The sequence below is a fragment of the Macrotis lagotis genome, chromosome 1 (assembly GCF_037893015.1).
Source record: "Macrotis lagotis isolate mMagLag1 chromosome 1, bilby.v1.9.chrom.fasta, whole genome shotgun sequence".
Classification (NCBI taxonomy): Eukaryota; Metazoa; Chordata; class Mammalia; order Peramelemorphia; family Peramelidae; genus Macrotis; species Macrotis lagotis.
Genome location: NC_133658.1, coordinates 872896784 through 872911365, shown reverse-complemented (window position 1 = coordinate 872911365; position 14582 = coordinate 872896784). Strand labels below are relative to the sequence as shown.

The 14582-nt window shown below is 36.4% G+C and overlaps 1 protein-coding gene across 1 annotated transcript in view; it reads left to right on the top strand.

Annotated features, from left to right (window-relative positions):
• Positions 1-14582, top strand: part of MICOS10 (mitochondrial contact site and cristae organizing system subunit 10) — a 39549-nt gene that overhangs the window by 17120 nt on the left and 7847 nt on the right. The window contains exon 2 of the mRNA XM_074218258.1: positions 13265-13312. Coding sequence (XP_074074359.1) covers positions 13265-13312 — 48 coding nt within the window. The remainder of the gene's footprint in view (positions 1-13264; positions 13313-14582) is intronic.

Sequence of the window (14582 nt, the reverse complement as noted above, 5' to 3'; positions counted from 1 at the left end):
GAGATCATCTGTAGGGAGGGTCTTAAGAAATTTGAACTGTGGGGAATACCCACAGTTGAGGGTCTGTGAGGTGCTTAGCACCACATCTAGCACACAGCAGTTGCTTAATAAATGTTTATTGATTGATGTGGTTTGTGATATGTGAGGGAATTGAGTAGGAGAATTAATCATAGCCTCCATTTATCTATCACTTTAAAGTTTTCAAAACACTTTGTTTTATTGCATTTGATTCTCTCCTGTGAGGTAATTAATGCAAGTAGTTCTTATTTTACAAATGAGTAGAATGAGACCTACAGAGGTGATAAGACAAGAGCTTCTAAATTCAGTGTTCTCTTGCCCACACCATAGCTGGAGAGTAGCCTGATAATAGAGCCACAGAAGTATAACAGAACAGTGGGGTTTATTTAAACATTTTTACTTTCATGATTGTTGGAGCTAAGGGAAGTGAAAACTAGTTGATTTATTTTTGTTTTCTTCATCTTACTTGAACCTATATCAAAATCTTTGGGATAATTTACAGTTTTTGTAAGGCAGGTAACATAATTGTTGAAAGGTTGTTGGATTTGCTTTACTTTGACAATTGTTTACAAGTTAGAACAAATGTGCTTGACTGTCAGATCCTGCACATATAAAGGAGTAATAGTTCCTTTTAGGAAGTGTATTTTATGGTGTTTTAAATAATTAAGTGAGGCAAATGATTTAAGTGGTAAAATCCATTTTTTACTGGAAAGGTAATCCTAGGAAAGCTGCCAGTTTCTTGGCATCCATTTCATATGACTAAAGTGTAATCCATTAGGTTTTACCATAACCAGAGTCTTAATGTCCTAAATATCCTTCTCTGATTGGAGTTCTAATATACTTTTCAGTTTTTAGTCCAGTCTTAAGGGATTCAGGGTTAAAATTCCCTCATCAGATAGTGATTAGCAACAATTAGTCTGAAATTATATAACCATAAAGTATTACCTAGGACACTTAGAGAGGTGAAATGAATTATCCCCACAAGCATGGTCATTCTAATTTCATGACATGGAGTTTTAATCATTTGACTATTACCTCTATTTACATTGCTTTAGACATTGTGTATTTTATTTTTCTTGGTTCCCCTTGATTCACTTTGCAGAATCAGTTCAAATAAATCTTCCCACATTTCTCAATATTCTCCGTGTTCATCACATGTATTGTAATAACAATAGCCAGCATTTATAAGCATTTCAAGATTTACAAAGTATCACATTGATGGTGAGTGTCAAGATTAAATTAGGGCCAGTTCTTCCTGATTTCAGGTCTAGTGTTCTACCTAGCTGTCTCTGAAATATTTCTTTACTTTTTTTTTTAAGGTTTTTTGCAAGGCAGTGGGGTTAAGTGGCTTTGCCTAAGGCCACACAGCTAGGTAATTATTGAGTGTCTGAGGCTGGATTTGAACTCATGTCCTCCTGACTCCAGGACCAGTGCTCTATCCACTGCGCCACCTAGCCGCCCCTATTTCTTTACTTTCAAGAAGCACAGCTTGCTTAGCTGTTTCCCAGCTGTTGGACAGCTAGATTGTTTCCTATATTTTGCTACTACAACAAAAGTGCTGCTATAAATATTTTTGTGGGGATTTGTCATTTCTTTTTTGATTCCTTCTGACCTTCTTGGGAATCTGGGTTAAAGGGGATGGATGAGCATTTGTATTCCTTTCACATCATTCTCCTTCCTTCTAGAATGGTTGACCAATTCCTAACTCTCTTAGCATTAGTTTCCACAGTCCTTTAAACATCATTCTTTCTGTCTTTTGTCAGAATTTAGAAAGTTAAAATCTGCCCTGAGAAGACCACTGTTTAAAGGGATCCTCCTTCTCCTCTGTAAAGACTCTGCTTGCTATGAAATTGAACTTCCCCTATTTATTTTACTTGTAAGTTGCAATGTTTATGTCTTGGTTTTTCTTAAGGCAACATGTATCTATATTTGTTTTCTGGGATACATAGTGGTTTAAACTTTACTACCAATTGTTGAATGATTTTCTTTTCCCAATCTGAGACCCATAAATCGGTATGTCCTCTGGCTAACTGGAAGAGACTATAAATAGGGTGAAAGTGCCTTGAAATATTCATTTTATTTTTTTTTTAGTTTTTGCAAGGCAAATGGGTTTAAGTGGCTTGCCCAAGTCCACACAGCTAGGTAATTATTAAGTGTCTGAGACTGGATTTGAACCTAGGTACTCCTGACTCCAAGACCGGTGCTTTATCCACTGTGCCACCTAGCTGCCCCGAAATATCCATTTCTTAGATCACTTTTGTGAAGACCTTTTAATAATGTTGACTTTTGAGAAGCTGATACAGGCGTACCAGAACTAGTTCTTGGCATCTTTGTACTAACATCTTTTTTTAATTCACTCTGCGAATTTACATGACTTGGCATTTTAAACACAGACACCTGAAAATCCATTTGCCTCAAAGGATTAAGATAGATTGAAGCTGTCTTAAAACTATTTAATAATTATTTTTTTAGGAAAAAACTTCCCCTTTTAGCCCTGAACAATTTTCATTAAATAAAGTATGTTTCTTGGAAATATAATTTTCACTAAAGTCAATCCCAGGGGCACTTTTCTATGAATGCATGTTCCTGTTTTGTCCTGTTATAACAAATGCCCTTGATGATGGTAGTAGCTTTGATAGGACATGGCTGGACAAGAAAATATGACTATTGCAAATAAATCAGATTGGAATTAATGAAAATTTGCTAAGGCATAAATCTAGTTTTATTAAACATTTAAAAGAATATTTTTAAAATTGTAGTTTATATCATAACTGGTAAACTTTATTAGCTGATAGCTAAAAGATTATCAGAAGAGCAGCTGATCTGTTTAGGTATGTAAGAAGCCTCCCCCCCCCCCCTTTTCATATCAGTGACATCTAGAGGCAGGGAAGTCTATAAGAAAACCTGTTCCAAGTCCTACCTGAGTCTCACTCCACAGTGTTGTGCTGAGCAAATTGCTGGGCCCTGGCTGCTTGGAGATAATTCATTACTGTAGCTCTCTATGCATCTTATCCCCTTATTAGTCTATGAGTTTCATGAAGTCAGGGCACTGTTTGTTATCTCTACTTTGTGTCTTCAGAACTTAATGCTTTATGAATGAATAAATTGGGTCATAATGTGCTTTTATAAGTTTGAGACCTGATTGTTGTGAAGACCATTCAATATTTTTCTCACTTTGGCAAATTCTATACTGACCATGGGATCCTGAGCAGGTGTCGACCTCTCAGTGCTCTTGATAACTATAAGATGATAAGTTGCAGAGAAGGTGCAGCCCACTCTGGCAGAGGAATTTCCATGAGAATCCTGGATTTCCTATGCCAGCAAAATCTCCAGTCTAATCGCTAGTCCTCTCCCTGTTTTACAGAAGAGGAATCCAGTGCTCAGAAAAGTTAAATTAATCAATCAATAAGCATTTATGAAACATGTGTTCAGTGCAAAGTGTTAGAGATTCAAAAGCACAAGTGAAACAGTTCCTGCCCTCAAGGAGTATATCTTCTAAGGGGAAGACAACACGAGCACATATAAGTATATTCTTAATGATTTGTTCAGGGCCATACACCTGGGGAATTTCAGAGATGGAATTTGAACTCAGGGCTTCCTGACTTCCAAGGTTAGCATTTCATTCACTATGTTGTAAAAATGAGGCAGTTGGATTAGATATTCTCAAATAGAGTTCGCTTCCAGCTCTAAATTTACCATCTTATGAAGCTGATTTTGATTTTTTTCAAATTTGGTGTCCTCAGTAATCAGGTTTGAGGCTTAATAATAGATTCCCCTTTTACAAAACTCAGCTTTTCAATGTTACCAGGGAAATGGAGTTGAGAACTTCATAGTTATTACATAAAAGCAGTTATTAGATTAATGCAATAAGTCTAAACTCTTTTTGATGTTTATTACATTCCCAGTTGCTGGTATCTCTCCTCACCCAGCAAGATTAGCTTGTATCTATTTTGTGCCTGTTGTGTATACATTATCTTCCCTTGCTAGACTGTAAACTGGAGATTAGAGACTGTTATTGTTTTTTATATATCTCCCAGAGCTTGGTTGTATATTTCCAGAATATTTAATAAATGCTCATTGATTGAATACCAGTGAATATATTTGAGTCCTTTGTCTCAGCTTAGGAAAACCAAACGTATTTTGTCATTCTTTTAAGTTATAAAGTTGATAGCCAGAAACAAAGGAGGAAGAGGGACAATTAGCATCTACCAACTTTATATTAATATTATTAAAGTATTTTCCTAGGTGATCAGTTGAGAACTCCGTATATCTTGAGATTTGTGTTTATGAGACAGTTATGTGTGTGGGTGGGGGGCATATAGCACATGTTTAAGTGTATAGCAGATTGATTTAGGTATAGTGGTTTCTTCTGAGAAACTTGAGTACCAAAAGAGTTTGTTCCAGAAAACATTTCAGAATATCAGAACATCTTTCTTAAATTAATTCTGTAGGGCTCCTTTTTGTACTTGAAGCAAGTCTTGTCAGGACTATAGGTACCCATCACAAGGTTTATCCAACATACTAATAAAATATATTGGAAGAAAAAATAAACTTCAGGCTGAATAAACAATTTTCCTAGTAAAATATTCACCTTAGGGAGGTGAAAAATGCTTTGGACTCCCTTCCTTTGGCATTTTCCTTCAAGAGAGTCTGACATGCAAAGAAAGGAAAAGAATAAAAGTGGCCCAGGGCAGGGGAAAAAAAATCCTCTTTTTTTGTGAGTTGGCCTATTTTCCTTGTAAGACAAACCTTTCATGTTTTATTGTTATGAAGTTAAAGCCTGGCCTCGCCTAGAGGTGCTGATCTTGGAGGAGAAACAGCTGCAGAGTTAGTGTCCCCAGATCAGGTGGGAGGTTCTTTGAAGCAACATGTTGCCTTTTAAAAGGAAATTGAACATGTGAGAACTTGAAACTGTAAAACTCATCAACAAGTTCCACCGTTGTTTCTCTCTTATGGAACCGAGTGAAAGCAACCTGCAGCCTATTTTTTGTTGATAGTGTGTCTTCATGTGAGCGTGCTTCTGCTGATCTATGTGTTGCTCATGGGGAGAGAGAGGCTCATAGCTTTTTGCCTTTAAAAAAAGATGTGGAGAGATAAGAAAAGGCTGTTAAAATTGACCACTGATAAAGGAAAATATCATATGATCATAATAGTAACAGATATTTCGTATCATGTGAATGAGGTTTATGTATTATTTTCTGGTCACAAAGCTGGCTCTTTGATAATTCCTTTTGTGGGTCTAAATTGATTTTTACCAGATATTTAAATTCAGACATTTTTGCTGGTACTTAGAAGCATTTGTACTTCATGATAGCAAGACTCTGTGTGATATCTTGGGTGTCTGTACTTCTTCTAGGGACAAAAAGTATGTCCTTTATGTCTTGGTATAGAGAACCAAAGAATGTTAGTGCCGACAGGCACCCGAGAGATCATCTAGTTCTGACCTGCCTTCATTGGACCCATGAACAAACTTGGAAGAAAAGTGGAAAAACTAGGACTTGAACTTGGGTCTCTTGTTTCCTGGACCAAGGCTTTTTCTGTCAGCATTTATTTATTAAGTTCCTACTAAGGGAAAGACATTGTCTTAGATTGAAGGGACACACAGAGAGAAAACCAGCTCCAGCTCTTGAGCTGAAGAGAGAATAGGAGATGTGTGTGTGTGTGTGTGTGTGTGTGTGTGTGACACACACACACAAACACACAGAGTACAAAAGGTAATAGACAAAAGCAGTTCCATAGTCGGATACTGAAAAAGCGGTTACTCTGTAAAGGTCTTATGAAGAAGGTGGCACTTTAGGCAAACTTTGAAGGATTCTAGGTATTCCATACTACCTTTCCAAATTGGTTTAATGAGTTGCGCCTGGTAAAAAAAATTGCCTAATGGTCAGTCCTTGGGGGTGGGAGTGGAGGGTGAAATTAGCTGGGGTAGTCCTGAGTCTGTTTTGGGGCCTATTTAAAGTCTTGCAGTGTTAAGACCAGCCAGAGCCTGTATTCCTTTGGCATAGCCTAGGTTTCTTCCATGTCCCGAGACGTTATTGATTGAAACCTGAAGTGAAGGAGTCAGAAATAAAGTCTGGGGAAAATAAAAGTTGTTCTAGTTGATATTTATCAAGCAGAATGATACAGTGGATAGAGTGCTTGGTTTGTGTGGACACTGAAAGATCTGACTTAAAGGCCTTCCTAGTATAGCTCTGTGACTCAGAGAGAGTCTTTTAACCTTTGTTTAAATTCCTTGCACTGAAGAAGTAGATTTTTTTGATGGTTGCTCCCATATTGAACCAGGTGTGATTTGGGAGAAATTGAGCATTGGATACAGTTTGATTCCAGATCTGTTACCTAATTAGTCACTTAGTTGTGTGAGGATGGATTGGCACCTCACTTAATTTATCTCATTTCAGCAAATTTTATTTAGTAAACTTCTTTAAATGCCAAAGGCTCTAGAAGATACAAAGATGAATAAAACTTGGTCTTTGTCCATCTCTATCCTGAAGGTATATATGGTCTAGATGGAGAGAACCTTCAAGGGCTTCCTTTTCCTTTTGTATAGAACGAGCAGGATGGGTTAAGATCCTTTCAACTCTGACAGTCTTATGTTTTCATGTTGTTTTGAATTGATTGATACTGGTAGAAGCATGCCTTCCATAGGGAGAAGACTGACTATTAAGTATGAGGGACAAGAAAAATGCTGAAATATTTTTTCCCTTATTAGCTTTCAATTTATTTGCCCCAAAATTGCCTCCAGATGTAGAAGGCCTAAAACTGTGATTGTAACCCATTCTGTTTTTACTGGCCCATCTCTTCATCACATTGCCTGGTTTGAAATCTGTAAGCCAGTCCAAATTCTTTACCTCATGTTCTGGTACTAATTTGCCATGTTACTCATCTCTCAGCTGCAAGGGAGTATGATATGTATATATATATATATATATATATATATATATATATATATATATATATATGTATATATATACATATATATATATAGCCTTAAAATTAAACTCATTTCATTAATTGGACAGAGAGAGATGCTTCCTAAAGAGAATCAGTCTTGGTAAATCTCATCTGTGAAGTACTTGAGCCCCCTGGTAGCCCTTCTTTAGAGCCAGATCATCAGTTCTTATATTTAGACCTTAGAGATCATTAGAGAGGTCTGGAGCCTTACCTATAGTCACATAACATGGGTTATAAGTAGCAGAGCAGGGATTTGAACCCTCATCTTTTGACTCTAAATCTTGTGTCCTTTCCACTACCCCATCAGAGCAGTCATGAATCCTAACAACCACTTGGCCTTATGTATATACTTGTTAGTAGCCTGGTTGCCTAGTACTGATTGCTACATGGGGACCATAGATCATTTTCTGGCAGCATCTCCTTTGCCTGGCAGGAGAAATCCTGGCAGTCCTTACTTGGAAGGTAATAATCTTATTGGGAGAAAATATTGGAGGAGAATTTCTTGGTCTTTAAGATCCTTGCATCATGATGTTCGGTTCACTCTTATCATTTGGCATCACTGACTGGACTGTATTTTGTAAACTAATCTATTTACTTCTGTTTTGCTGCTGCACCAAAGTTTTGGTTATTTGTATAGAAATTTCTGAAGACAGGCTAATTTTAAGGCATTGTATTCAAATGATGCAAGATGTGTCTCACTATAAATAATTTTTTTATTGATTGGCCAATTATTTAAATTGGTTGTAAAAATTCCATGTACGATTAGAAAGTGTAGTTGTTCACTTCTGTCTTTTCAAATTTTTTTTTAAATGTGTCTTCAATTTTAACACTAAAAATAATACGTAATGCTGGCTTTGTGAAGTAATCACTTTCAGTTCAAATTTAGAATTTTACAATCAGCAGTCAGAGTAAATGAGAAGGCATAATGTCCTCATACAGTAAAAATGACTTGTCAGAAGGCACCCTGAGACAGGAGTTAACACAGTTTTTTTTTTAAATTTTTGTAGATAGTCATTCTTCATAGCATATCCTTCAGGCCACCAGTAGATGGATTATTGTAGAAGTATTAGAATGGAGGTAAATGAATTAGAAACCTCCCTTGGAAAATGTGGTATGAATGAGGTTATGAATTCTCACTTCGAGATGACATGGATGGGTCAGATAGTATTGGAGCAATCTGCTGATTGATTACTTTAATCTTCATGCCAAAAACAGCATGAAACTTCCATGCTAAGAGACTAAATAAAACAAGGTAGAATTCAACCTTGTACGAAATGATAAAGATGCTAGTTATGTAGAGACTGATTGGTGGATTGTTGCTGAAGTAAGTTGCTTGTTGAAAGGTTGGACTTAATTCAAAATATCCTTATAATGCATGTAGGTCTTTTATAACTGAATTGTGGAAACTATTCATGAAAGAGAAGGTCTTTTAAAAGTAATTGTTGTATTATTCTTTGACAAACCTAATAGATTGACTTTGATGTCTTTCTTTCATTGCATGAAATGGTGTTTTTGTTGGTAAAATCAGCTCATCTCATGTGAATTGTTTACCAGAAAATAATATTGAGACCTTGGTACTCTCAACTTTATTGAAACTGTTAACTTGTCTGATAAAGAAAGTTTCCATAGATGGTAGATCACATTTAGAATTTTTTTAAGTGATATTTATGTTATTTTTTTTTGTTGCAGTTGAAGATCCAAAGAAAATTTAAAAGCAGGTATTAGTTCTCTGTGTTACTAAACTACATTTCTATTCTTTATATTTTAAGACCAGATTTTGTGTTGAAATGAGGGTGCAGGTGCTCTGTGATTTCTTCTTTTTTAAAAATTTATGGGGTTTTTTTTTTAGTTAACAAAAATATATTTTCTTTCCCCTGTACATGCTGAACTAATTTTTTTTTATCTTCTTAGCTCTTTCTTACAAGGGATGGTTCACTGAGTGGGAAGGATATATTTGTGAATAAGTATGATATAGCAGCAAAGGACAACAATGAAAACTATTTAGTTTTTTTGATATCTTTTGTTTCTTCATCACCTAGATTTCCCCATGTCCTTCCTCCTCTCTCACATAGGGAACCAGGCTTTATAGCAAAGTTTTGATTTGTGGTTATTATTTTTAAAGAAAAAGAAAGAAGGAAAAAAAATCAGTGAAATCAGTCAATACATGGGAGAAAAAAATCCAGCTTTATATGCAGCGTTGAGATATATTTAATATTGTTTGCATCAATTCTTTGACCCTCACCTATGTAAAGGAGTGGGAGTGGGGCCTAGGGTTTTCTCATATCTCTTCTTCTATATCTGTATCTCTTCTCTATATCTAACTTGTTAATTTTGCAGTATTCAATTGTGTATGTTTTTCTGGTTCTGCTTATTTTACTTTATATCACTTAATTATAAGATTCCCCATGCTTTTCCATATTCAATATGTCCTTATATAGAGTAATATTCTATTACATTCATCTACCAAAATTTGTTTGGCCATACCTAATCAATGGATATCTGCTTTTTTACAGTTCTTTGTAGCTATAAACATTTTGGTATATGTGGAACCTTTCTTTTTATTAATATTTTCTCTAGAGCATATGTCTAATAGTGAATTATCTGGGTCAAAGGGTATGGACATTTTAGTCACTTAATTTAAATCATTCCAAAATAGTTCTATGATTTCACACTTCTCTACCTATAGTGCATTGATAGGCCTCTCTGTATTTTTGCATTCCCTCCAACATTGACTATTCCTGTCATTTATCATCTTTTCCAGTATGTTGGGTGGGAGGTAAAATCTGAGGGTTATTTTTTTTTGTATTTCTCTCATTTCAGTTATTTTGAGCATGATTTCATATGATTGTCAATAGTTTGCAGTTTTTCTTTTGAGAGCTGATTGTGTCCATATTGGCCACATCTATTGGAAGATACTTTTACATGGGTACATGGATAACTCTTAGATATTTTTGCTAGATGTCTACTTGTTTTGGATATCAACTCCTCATCAGATACATTGTGTTATTATGTTTATTTATTTCTGATCCTTGTTCTGGGAAGTCAGGGGAATTCTGTTGAGATTATTTTAGAAAGCATTAGATATAGGCTGTGGAAAAGATGTAAAGCTGTTATGTGATGTGATGTGAGCTAGACAGCAGTATAGTTAGATGAATTTGGAGTTGAATGGATGACCAGGCTCAAAGTGCTTTCATTTTTAATTTCAACTTAGGTGAGGACTGATGAAATAGAGTTTTGTATACTGTTAAACATTTTAAATCAATGACTTGAATAAAACTATAAGTGGAATGCTTTTCAGCTTTATGGATTATGTAAAGCTGAGATAATACATTGGATGAAAGTTAGGATTCATAAAGATATTGACAGGTTAAGCCATTGGATTGAATATGATAAGATTAAATTTAATAAGAATAAAATCTTTTACTTGGATTCAAAGAATCGGTTTCATACATATGTACAAGATGGAGGAAGCATGCCTGGACAGAAGTTTGAATAGGAAAGATCTAGGATTTAGTGGAATGTAAGTTCATTATGAGTCAGCAGTGTCATATAGCCAACAAGAAAGCGGATATAATCCCAGGCTTTGTTAAGAGACAGTGTCCATGACTAGGGAGGTGATTATCCTTCTGCACTAGATCTCTTATAAGACATCTGGAATATTGTGTTCTGTCCTGGGCACTGCTACATTTTTAAGAAGGACATTGAAAAGCTGAATTTTCCAGATGATGGTAAAAATGATGTTGATGAGTCTATAGTCTGGATCATATGAGATCCCTTGAAAAAATTGAGTCTGGAGAAGAGATGTTTTCTTGGGGAAACATGATAATTTTCTCCAGATATTTGAAATGTAGTCACACGGCAGAGGCATTAGGTTTGTCTCTGTGGCCAAAGAGGACAGAACTAAGAATAGTGGGTGGAAGTTACACATTCATTGTGAATGTCAGGAAGAATTCATCAGACACTTTAGTGTCCAAAGGCAGGGATATGTCTCTCACTTGGAGGCTTCAAGGTAAAACTTCATGACCATTTTTTGGGTGTAGTGTAGAAGAGATTCTTGTTTAGGCATGAATTGACTAGACACTCTACCACAGAAGTCTCTTTTCCAGCTCCAAATTCTGTGATTCTGGATATTGGAGGCAGCCAGGTGGCACAGTGAAGAGAGGACTGGACTTGGATTTTGGAAGACTTGAATTAAAATACAGTATCAGACACTTAATAGATGTTAATCTGACCCTGGGCAAGACACTTAACCTCTCTGGGCCTCACTTTACTTATTGGGAAATAATTAGGTGGTTGGATTTGATTTCCCTTCCAGCTCTAAATCTGTGATCCTATGACTAGAGACCAGACAATAATAGCTTACATTTCTATATTATTTCTTTAAAAAGAGTTAAAGCCATTTACCAATATAGCCCCCTCTGCTAAACCATTTTTTCTAACAGAAAAAAGTTAAAATCCAATTTACATAGTGAATGCTTCTGTATATACAATGTTCCATTTCTATAGTCTGGGGGTGGCTAGGTGGCACAGTGTATAGAGCATCGGCCCTGGAGTCAGGAGTACCTGGGTTCAAATCTGGCCTCAGACACTTAATAATTACCTAGCTGTGTGGCCTTGGACAAGCCACTTAACCCCATTGCCTTGCAAAAACCTAAAAAAAAAACCCATTTCTATATTCTGTCTTTTCCTCTATGAAGAGAGAGTTTTCCTCTGGGATTGATATTGGTAATTACATTTAGTCATAAACTCCTTGTTCATGTTCAAGTGTAGTTAATTTTTTGCTGTTTTTGTAGCATTATTCCTTCACAACAATGTTGAGATCAGTAGAGCAATTATTTTGTTATGCCTGTTTTCTAGCTTAGGATTCCAGGTTACTTAACTAGAAAACTGCAAAGCCTAGCCTCAGACTCAGATTTTTGTCTCACATCAGTACCCTTTCTATTATATCTCAGGGAAAGGGACCATTTCTAGATTCTACACCATATCTCCATCGCCTGAAAACAATTAACTTTGTCTCATTAATGTCTTAACCTGTGAATAAGAGCCTTATGTAGGATGCAGAAAGAAACCAGATAATGTAGCACTGCTTTGTAACAATTTAGAAAGTCTCTGAAGAAAGCTTTCCACCAGTTTTTGAACCTTCCTGGCAAAATTAGTGAATTGCAATTTAGTATGACTAAGTAGGGTCACACACATAGCAACCAAAAATGCCATCATAACCTCAGGCTGCTGTTAGAATTTAGGTTTGGGGATTTTATAGCCTGCTGTACGCTGTCTTGGTTACATATACATCTGTATTTGTTGTGTGCCACACAGCTGAAAAAGGACATGGACAAAGGAGAACTGCCTGGATGGTGTTAGAAATAGAGGCTTTTCCATGTGAAAATTGGTTGGAAGGAGTCTTTCAGGCCCTTGTTCTGTTTGTGATGATAGTGAAACTTAGAGGAAACTAAGCTACTTGTGTCAGGTTACACAGCTGGAGTTGGTTTTGGAACACAGGTTCTATGATAACAAGTAAATTTTTTCCTTAGACCTTCAGTTTGTCTTGAAGATCAACTATTTTCAAGGTATTTCTATTCCTTCGATATGGTTCAAACTGAACTACTATTAAGGTATTGTCATAAGATTCTAGATTTTGTGCTAGAAAGCATCTTAGAGATCATCTAATTCTGGGGAATGGCTCAGGATAAGTGGATAAAATTCAAGGAGTTTGTGAACTTGGATGGAGGAAAAAATGACATCCTTTTTTTTTTTCATTTAACCCAGAAATTTAACATTTTGTTCAGTTTTTAAAAAAAAATCATAATCCTTTGAAGGGCTTCATGGCTTTCAAACTCCCAAAAGGTCTGATCAAACCCTCTTTCTTTACAGAAGCAGAAACTAAGACCCAGAGGTATAACATGACCTTCCTAAGGTCACACAGTATCATCCCTGTAATTTGAATCAAGACATGCCGCCCTAAATCTCTTTCCACTCCAAGATATTACTTTCCAGTTCTGTTGTACTATCATTGTGTGAGGAATGGAGTTTTTCTTTTTTAATTTATAGCTACTGAAGTAGAATGGTAAGGAATTAGATTAGTTAGAAAGACAAAAAAAAATGAAAGTTATTGGAGTTAGGAATTCTACCAGCAACTCTTTCTAATGTTCAGGAGGAAATAGTTTTATGTTTTGCTGGTGGACAAAAATCTAAAAATTTAAATGTTCCTTTGATTACCAATATTTGAATGGGCATGGGATTATTTGTTTTCTCATAAATATTTTTTAACATGTCCCTTTTTGTTCTCTTTCTACAGGTACGGGGTTTGGATTGGGCGTTATTTTCTCACTTACATTCTTCAAAAGTAAGTGTGATCATTATTGAAATGTCTTGTGTCAAAAACAAACATTGGAGGAAAGCAGATATGTGGGGACACTGGCCCTTTTGTTGCTATGTGAAGCAGACTCAGCTCCAGTCCAGGTCGGTTGGACAACTCAGGAATTGTCTTGAACATTGTTCAAAACTTAACCATTTCTGAAATCACAAGTCTCAGCCAAGGAAACAGATTTCTAAATACTTGGTAGTTTTCTATTTTGATGACTATTTCACACACTTTTATTAAATTTCTGCTCCTACAAAGATCCTTGGTATCATGCACTGTGGGAGATATGAAGATTAATAAGGCCAAGGGCCAAGCTTAGCTTGAAGATAGCTAAATCTTCTTTGGGCTAAACATTGAAGCAGTAAGGTCCCCATCCTCAAGAAGCTTAGAGCAGGGGAGATAATGCATCCCAGAGGAAATGAAGGTACTGTGGAGCATGTGCTTGAGGAGTGAGATGATTTCTGTTGAGGAATTCCATGGGCTGCCCAGGAGCAGAGCCTGGTGTGAGCCTGGGCAGATGGCAGCAAAGCTTCCTTTTTTTTTTTTCCATAAGATAGCCTGCACATTTCTCTAGTATATAATAACCTTCTGAGAGAGGTGGCACAATATGACCATCTTCCAGAGAAGGGAAGAAGATAGGATGATCAGCTTATCCCTGCTTACCCAGGGGCCTGCACCAGTCCTTGGGGCCTGGGGCCCTCCCCCCAACCATTTCCAAGAGTAGAGGGCTTCTTGAAGCAGGATGCGCATGTCCTCCTTGGCTATCTTGATTGTTATAGGTGGAGTTCCACTAAAGCACATGTGCCAACCCATACTGTCTTACTGGAAAGAAATGACTGCAAGTATAAGATAAGGAGTCATAATGAGGGCATTCTTGTTTTAGGATCTTTTCACTTATGAAGCATAATAGTTTATTAAGAGCATAATATAGATTTAGAACTAGATGAGAATTGGGAGGTCATCTAGCCCAATCCTCTCCCTTTATAAGTGAAGAAACTTAGGCCCAGAGAGAAAAAAAGTGACTTCTTCCTAAGCCTGTCATAGTAGACAATATGACTGTACTGAAAGTTTCCTATTTACTAATAGTCATGTATAAAAAAGGAAGAGGAATCCCATTCTCAGGTGGAGTTCCATGAGGGCAGGGATCCTTGGAATTTCTCCAGGATCCAGTACTGTATGGCTGCTGAACAAATTGCTTGTTGAAGTTGTCAAATCTTGGTAATGTCCCATGAATTCTAAATGAGTTGGTTCA